Source organism: Callionymus lyra, chromosome 16 (genome assembly GCF_982586985.1).
Source record: "Callionymus lyra chromosome 16, fCalLyr1.hap1.1, whole genome shotgun sequence".
Lineage (NCBI taxonomy): Eukaryota > Metazoa > Chordata > Actinopteri > Syngnathiformes > Callionymidae > Callionymus > Callionymus lyra.
In genome coordinates, this window is record NC_141833.1 from 8911910 (window position 1) to 8920512 (window position 8603).

General features: G+C 43.3%; 1 protein-coding gene across 1 annotated transcript; it reads left to right on the top strand.

Annotated features, from left to right (window-relative positions):
• The first annotated feature begins 1313 nt into the window (after window positions 1–1313).
• Window positions 1314–6329, top strand: crsp7 (cofactor required for Sp1 transcriptional activation, subunit 7). Its single transcript, XM_087811350.1, has 3 exons — window positions 1314–1589; window positions 2853–2927; window positions 3003–6329. Exons 1-3 carry the CDS (start codon window positions 1518–1520, stop codon window positions 4680–4682), a joined length of 1827 nt encoding a protein of 608 aa, XP_087667476.1. The 5' UTR covers window positions 1314–1517; the 3' UTR covers window positions 4683–6329.
• The last annotated feature ends 2274 nt before the right edge of the window (window positions 6330–8603 follow it).

Here is an 8603-nt window from a genome sequence, read left to right on the forward strand (position 1 = left end):
GATGACATTGCGTGACGAACCTTAAAGCTTGACCGCAGAGTGGAAAAAGCACCAGCAAAACACACCTTCTTGGCAGAGGTAATAATATAAGTAATTTTAAAACAAGATGACGGTACATCACCTGAGAAAAATCTCTGAACAAGGGAAAATATTTTAGGAACATGATCTGGAGCTTGTAATCCATGCGTTTGTTTCTTCCTGTCTGGACTATTGTAATAATTTGTTTTCATGTCTTAACAAGAAGGAGCTGTCTTGTCTGCAGTTGATTCAGAACTCTGCAGCGAGAATTCTGACCCGCTCTAGTAGAAGAACTCACATTTCTCTGATCCTTAAAACTCTTCACTGGCTTCCAGTTTCTTTCAGGATCAACTTTTAAATAGTGGTTCTTACTTTCAGATCTATTCATGGTCAGACTCCTCCTTACATCAGTGATCTGATCCAGCCTTACACCCCAGCTCGGGCTCTGAGGTCTGTGGATCAGAATCTACTGATGGTTCCTGAACACGGTTCAGGACCAGAGGAGAGAAATCCTTCCAGGCTGTTGCTCCTAAGCTTTGGAACGATCTTCCTCTCTTTTTGCGCTTGATGGAGTCTACTGACTCCTTTAAGAAACATCTTAAGACGTTTCTATTTGTTCAGGCTTTTCCTTGATTTTCTGGAACTCCTGTTGTGTTCTCAGTTTTATCTTGATCTTTAAAGTATATATTTTATTGAGTATTGTTTTGATTGTTTAAACGCTTTGTGACCCTGGTCTGGAAAAGCGCTATACAAATAAAAATGACTTACTTACTTACTTACTTACTCCTCCTCCAAGCCGGCTGTAATCTCGCCTGCTTTGTTTATACAAGGAGTCCCTCGGAGGTGGGGACTTCCTGGATTGATGACACTGGGTGACAAACCTTGAAGCTTGACCGCAGAGTGGAAAAAACACCAGCAAAACATACCTATAATATAAAGTAATTTTAAAACAAGATGACGGTACATTATCTTAAAATATGTATTGCACAGTCACTAATGTCAAGACCACAAAATATATCGTAAAAAAGATAATCATTGTGTTGGGAATGAAAAGTAATTTGCTGTCCAAGCAAAAGTTGGATGGTATCTCCTGATCTAAGGGTCAGTCAGGTGGAGATGCTCAGGTCACGCATAAAAAAAAAACAAGTCTACAACATGACATGTCTCTTTCAATAAATGGCCACCAGAACGGTGTGCGGGGGGATATCTTCGGGGGGATGTTTACTAAAAGCGTCGCGAGGGACGTCAGAGCGGCATACATTGTTACCCAGCATGCACCAGGAGGCCATCGGGGGATCCAGCAGCTGGTAGTGAGTTACCAGAGCAGTCAACACACCTCAGACTCCATGTGAGGCGAACCCAGTCGTCTTCCCTACACAGGCGACGCAGAAACTATGCTGTACGGACGCCGCCGCCCTCACCACCGCGGCTTTTGAGTCACGATCGTCTCGATTTCGGAGGCTTCCTCCCTCCATCCTCCGGCGCGGACCAGACGGGCAATGACAACGGTCTCGGCAACCCCGCAGCAGATGAGGGACCGGCTGCTGCAGGCCATCGACAGGCACAGCAATGTGAGTCTTAAGCTAGGTTAGCTTTAGCGGTGTGGCAACGGCAGCCGCGCACACGCCGGGTGAAACCCACCATCCGTGGCTGGAGTCGAACCCCTTGCGTTGGGCACAAATCGTCGAGCCGCCCGGTTGACAGTCCGCGAGCCGAGTTAGCATCACTTCAAACAGGCTAACTGCTCCTAGCATGCTAAATGCTAAGCTAGCCGCTGCTTCCCCCCGAGCGGGTTGAGCTTTTTTTTTCCTCCGCTTCGTGATGTAAGAGCGTTAATCCCACTTAACAGTAGAATTATTAAAACCGTATTGACACCCGTGACGAGCGGGGGGACACCGGCGACGATATTTGACGTCAAAAGTGAAGTGTTTTCCTCCCCAAGTGTGGGGAGTTCGAGAAGCTAACTTAGCACGTAGCCGAAGCTGCGTTTTTGGGGAAATGGTCAGCGTTTCAGCAAGTTAAGAAGGAATGTTCGAACAGTTGCCCGATCGGCTGAAACCAGGAGCTCTTTTGAGTTATCTTCGTGTGGGATTCTTGTGTCCTACTGGCACTTTTAAGGGGCGAATTTTGGGGGTAACGTGTCCTTCTTTGACACTTGGTTTTCACACGATTAACCTCCACTGCCTTCCTTAAGAGCTTCTTAAATCGACTTGTAATGATAAAGAAATAATACTGATGTTTACTATAAGTCTTGTAGGCCTGTTTCCCTATATATTCATAGGTATACAAGTACTTCTTTACGTGTACATTTTGAAACTAGTTACCTGTCAAACAAGCGAAGGCTTGTCTCGAGTTTCATTTTCCTGAAACATGGACCTGATCTGAGAAGGATAGCAAAAAAGATTGTGTATTTATAAACATACCTTTAACATAACTATAAGAGCGAAAACAAATTCTGATTGTTAGTATATCTTTACTCTTCAAGATTGTATTAGATTGTACAATTCTGAGTTTGGGGGCAGGAGTGAAGTGAAAGTATCATGATGTTCTGTTCTATGTTAATCTTTGTATCCTTTCTTTGTTATTTTTGTTATGTTATTTATCTTTAGACTTAGATTGTATCATCTTGTTCTTTCTCTTTGTTCTTATTCTTGTTTTATTTTTATGAATCATTGCTGTATTGCTGTGTCTAATTGGAAAAAACAATTTCCCGAAGGAGACCTCCTGAGGGATCAGTAAAGTTCTACCTAACCTAACCTTAAGTATTTTTTACTGCATTCCTTTATTGTTTGAAGTAAAAAGTAATTTAATTCTTTCTTCAAATCTTTTGTCAGATATGCAACATGGTGGCTGTACTGGAGGTCATCACCTGTCTTGAAAAGTATCCCATCACCAAAGAAGCACTTGAGGTATGAATCCATTTCCCATATTTATCACCTTATTGGTTACTTCTAATGGGAGGCTCTTTTTTTTCTTCCCCGTAGGAAACCCGGCTTGGAAAATTAATAAATGACGTACGGAAGAAGACCAAGGATGAAGACCTTGCCAAGCGTGCAAAGAAACTATTGAGGAACTGGCAGAAGCTGATCGAGCCCGGACCAACGGTCAACGCCACTTTACCCGGTTCTACAAATGGAAGCTCCCACCCCTGTCGGACGGATACATCCCCGCCTGACATTTTAGTTTCAGGGAAGGGGGTCTCTGAGGTCAAAATCAGAAACGATGTGCACAACACATACTCCCCAAAAGCGGAGAAGTCAGGCAGTCGTAAACGCAGAGCAGAGAACCGAGACAGTGGGGTTTATTTACCGGAGAAAATCTCCAAGATGTCGTACGACAATTCCATTTCTCCGCCGACAACCAACGGGATCGCCGGAAGCCCGGGGACCCTCCCGGACCAGGAAGTGGTCCCGTCCCCTGATCGGTCTCGGGTAGAGCATCTCGACAATGATAAGATCAACAGAATTCCAGTGAATGCTGTCAAGCCTCGCCCCAGCTCCCCGGGGATGGCCAAACTACCGAGCACATCGTCTTTAATCAAGGTCGCCGTGAGGCAGCAACAGGCTCGGCTGGACGACGGAGGCGGCGGCGGGGGAAGCTACTATCCCGCCCGTAGCCCCCGCGGTCTCACGGCCAGTCCGAGGAGCGCGAAACAAGACAACGCGGTCAAGCGCTCCGCCGCGTTCACACCAAAAGGAGTGTCCGTGCATAGTCCTTCTAGTCGGAAGTCCCCGATGCCTTCGTCCCAGCCTACGTTCCCCCCTGCTCAGTCTTCTTACGCCGACAAGCTGCCACATACTTCTCACAGGTCCTCCATGCACTGGTCCTCCTCCGCGGACGTCCCATCTCATCGCCCGACGCAAGACGCATCACTGGAATCCCCGTCGTCCTCCCCTCTCGCGTCCCATAATAACTCGGAACTTCACAGGGCCGCGTCGGAGGCTCCCATAGTCGTGTCCGACGACGCGGAAGGGCCGCCCGTGTCTAACTTGGATCACAAAAGGAGAAAATACCGGCCTAGAAACTATTCCGTCAACTTGGACGGCCAAAAATTCGAGGACACAACGAAGCCGGTGCGGTTAAAAGAACGTAGGCTGACGTTTGATCCTGTCACGGGGCAGATCAAACCCATGGTACATAAAGAACCATCTCAGACAGAGGAAACCCCTTCCCCCTGCCCCGCTCCCGAACCTGCTGAGTCTAGGCAAAGGACTGAAATCACTCTGCCGCAGCCTGCTGCCCCAGTCCCGGCGCCGGGTCCCAGTCCAAACCCCTTTTGTCAGACAAACTGGAAAGAGCTTTCTAGAAATGAAATAATCCAGTCCTACTTGAACCTTCAGAGTAATGTCCTCACCTCCTCCGGGGTCCAGGCCCCGAGCGCACACTTTTTCATGTCAGAGTATTTGAAAAGGGAAGAAAAAACTGTCACAGAAACGAGGAAAATGCATGTTTTGCAGACGGACAGTTTTGTGGGGGATTTACCGGGAGTAAGTCGAGAGGTGACGGACGAGGAGAGGGACAGGATACACACTCAGCACTGGCCGGGGGTCAACGGTTGTTTGGACACTAAGGGGAGCTGGTATGACTGGACAGAGTGCATATCGTTGGACCCTCACGGCGATGAAAGCAAATTGAACATCCTGCCATATGTTTGCCTAGACTGAAGGGTTTGGGAAGGGTCCTTCGCTTTCCACTCCTATCTGGTCTCTTTTCGAGACCAGATTCTTTGTGATTTTTTTTTTTTTTCTTTTTGTTTGTTCACTGTGAGTTTGGCAAATCCCAGGCCTGCTAAACTCCCCACCACACCCACGCTTCCTCTTCCTAATCTATTGAGTTTGGTACAAAATGGTAAAAATGTAAAGAATAATTAAGTTTGTGATAATAAGGGCTGGTTTTGAATTATTTTACAAACGGCACCGATTGACGAGGCCTTAGTTGTGTAGCTCTGCTACCAAAAAAAAAAAGTGACATTATGTGAATTTTTCATGTTCTGTATCGTACAGATAATTCAGGCCTAATTGGATAATTTTCCACCTTTTTGATATTGAATGAGGATTTCTTATCGATGCAGTGTGAAGGGGTTTAGTCGACCTGCCCAGACTGCCGCGTTCGCGCCCAGAGAGCGAGTTCCTCCAGCACACGCCGCTCGACGCGTCCCGAGCGACGAATCCTGGAGCGTATTTTGGCGGCTACAAGAAGCTTTATGTGAAATATAAAAAAAGAGTAAATTATAAATTTGTTAATGTATACATCTATTTATTTTTTTGACCAGTGCATTTATGGGATGTCCATCAACACAGGTGTTCAAAAAAACCATTTGTCTCTTCACTCTTTCTTTCAGTTTCATCAAGCTTTTTTTTTTTTTTTTACCTACATTCCACTCGCCCTCAACCACCGTCGCTTTTTTTCCTTTTTCTTCCATCCTTCTACATCTTAAGTTATTGCACCCAGTCCACTCACAATTCCAAATCAAGAGCACTCTCTCCAGCTAGTCACGAATGTGAAAACGACAGGATTGTTACTCATTAGATACGATGACGGTTCAAAGCTGTAATTCTATTTAGTTGTTATAAATCGCCAGTAGTTTGTTTATACTTGATACCACCCCAGTGTTTGTGTTTCAGGGCTGAGCTTAACTGAATGAAGATTTCACGTGATGCATTTTGAAAAGTCGATTCTTAATCACGGCTGAAGACAGTACTTCAATCATGTCCGGTCTGCATCTTTAACCTCGAACATCATGAGATTTCTCAACCTTCACTTTTTTTTTTTTGTCTTCATCATGCTCATCTCTGACCGTCGAAGTTTCTATTTCAATCAGTATTTTTGAATTAAGGTTCTTGTAGCTGCTTTAAGGTTTACGACAACATTGGGTAGCATTGTACTTGACTCCTCTGTCCCTTTACTCGCCCTGGTTTCCTCTTTTTTTTCTCGCAGCTTCTATTTTCATAAGTCCACTCCTTAATTCATCCCTACCAACGTGCCTTGGTAAAAAATGGTAAATCTGGATCTGCTTCCGCGTAGAACACATTTGTCCTTTAGAGCTGGAAGTTTTTTGCGAATTCTGAATTCCGAGATCAGTATGACGCTGGTTTATGCACCGTCGATGTTACTTTATTTTTCAAAGCACTGATGGAGGGTGCGGGTGATGGAGAAACTGCACAACACCACAGCTGGCAATAAAGAAAAGTGCTTACAATCGCTTGATTCGAAATCTGTGTTGTGGAGTTTTGACAAAGGGGCATCCTTATCTGTTCAGTGTTTAACATCTCTCAATTGTTTGGAAAAAAATAAAGTGATCTAATTCTTCAGCTCAGCGAACTGTGTGTGTGTGTGTCTGAGGGAGAGCGAGTCCGTTGTAATTGACTACTGCTTCCGATAGGGGGAGCACTTTGACCATCAATGAATGTAGGTGATGACTTCATCTCGTTGAGTTTTCTTATCGCTTGACTCATCTTGAACTTGCTGCCGACTGAGTAATTCAAATTCCCTGCAGGTAGAGACCGCTTCAATGACGTCACGGGTACGGTGACGTCATCTTTAATGGATGTGGTCATCGATTTACCACAGAAGCAGTGAGCACATCTGTCTGACTAGACTGAAGACACCTGGTCTGTGTCATTTCTCCTGTAAAACTCGTCATTCCTGTTGGGTTGAAAACCCCTGAGGGAGTTTGCTACAAAAAAACAAAAACACCTGGTAAACCCCACTCTTTTTTATCTTAAGGCAGGTGTACAAATTAATCCGAAATGTATTTTATATTTTACTTTATACCCACCAAGAAATGACAATAGTGATGTTTTTATTCTGGACTACAGAAAAGTTAGATTCCTTTAAAAGAACATGGATCATTATTTTAAAATGAACGTACAACTGTATAAGAAGTTATTCACAGTTCAGATCTAATTCAGCTAAAAATGTTCTCAAAACTTTAATCACAGTTGGAATAAAATGTATCATTAAAATATTTTTTAACAGTATCTCCATCTATTATGTGTTACTGTACACACTAAAGCATGACAAACTTTAACTACCAGAAACTAAATGGAAAATGCTGTATTTCCTGTAATAGCCAGAACATAAACCATATGGGGTGGAATTAAAACATTTGAGTGACTTAGACTGAGACTGCACTTTATTGATCCCTTTGAGATGACACTCTCAGGGAAATTTCTGTTTTCCAGTAGCACAGAAGGAATAGAGAAAAACCAAAAAGCACACAGAAGAGGACGATAGCATTAAATAACAAAACAGTAACTGAATATAACGACAGTATAAACAAAATAAAATAAAATAAGCTAAACAAAGTGACTTTACGTTATTTCAAATGAGAGTGTCAGAGTGACGTAGAAAATTAATTTTCTAAAATGTTATTTTCAGGTAACATGCTGCATTATTAAGGAGAGTTTTAAAGTGTTTTAAATGACTAATTTGAAAGGAGATTCTGGGTCTTATTTCCATGATTTCCATAAAATAAGTTAAACTTTTTATACTTTAAAATACAAAAGGGCAAGAATTTTTCTGAAGTTCTCATGCATATGTAACCGTGTATTATGAATCAGCTTTTTAAAGGCCTCATCGAATTACTCAAATGATATCTATCTTCTTCGGAAAAACGAAAATAACCTTCACAAACTGTCATACTTACCTCACTAGTTGACATTCAACCTTTGCCAGGCATCAAAACTGTGTGACTTTCTTTTTCTTAAATGGTTAAAAGAGCCGGAGGATTCCACCTGACAGACCTGCGGGACTTTAAATTGTACCTGGGTGTCGACTACGAAGCTTTATTGTGTCAAAAGGGACGCTTTCATTAATATTTTTAAGCCCTTGTGATGCTAATGTATGACAAGAATAGTAAGGTTATCTCAATGAAGACTGTCTGGTTTTGTAGTTTCCCTTGAATATGATTCATCTTCAGCTACCTCTCAGCGCTAGTAATCACTGTCTGGTACTCTGCTGCGACTGACAAGTAGACTTTACTGTTTCCTCTCTTGTATGCGCTGGAATTTAGCACATTTTAAGTAAGATAGCGGCCCCTATCCATTTACACTTATAATCTAATAAATCCTCAACATAAATTGCATTTTTAATTCAACTTTCATATTTATGTTTACCGGAAGTTCAATTGTAACTTTTTGTTTAACTTCACCACGTTAAAAATAGACATAAAACTTGAAGTTCCTGAATCCTTAACATCTTCAAATGCGATCTTGTTTGTGTTGTCGTTAAACGACTGCGCACTTCCCAACACGCTGAGATTTGCCGCGCAGTAAAAGCAGCGACATGACGTCAACTCGGTAGATTCCTCAGAGTAGTTTTTTTTTTTTTTTAACAATGACTCAAGTTCGTGCGACATCGTCTGCTCTACTGGCTGTCTGGAATGCAGGGTGGGACTCAGGGATCACTCCCACCATCCAGGAATTTTGGGACGTTTCCTTCCATATATGGACTTTTTGATATCAATCGCGACCCAAAGACAGAAGCGGAAGGTGGAGCCACTGATCGATGCAGCGAGGCTCCTGCCAGAGAGTGTCGGCGAGCAAGAGAACTCTGTTCGTCCCACTTCCGCATTTGTTGTAATT

Bases quoted from the DNA above. Each gene is read 5' to 3' on its own strand.
- crsp7 (XM_087811350.1), top strand. From the start codon at position 1,518: ATGACAACGGTCTCGGCAACCCCGCAGCAGATGAGGGACCGGCTGCTG. The intron at 1,590-2,852 runs GTGAGTCTTAAG...ATCTTTTGTCAG, and splicing joins CCATCGACAGGCACAGCAAT to ATATGCAACATGGTGGCTGT. The intron at 2,928-3,002 runs GTATGAATCCAT...TCTTCCCCGTAG, and splicing joins TCACCAAAGAAGCACTTGAG to GAAACCCGGCTTGGAAAATT.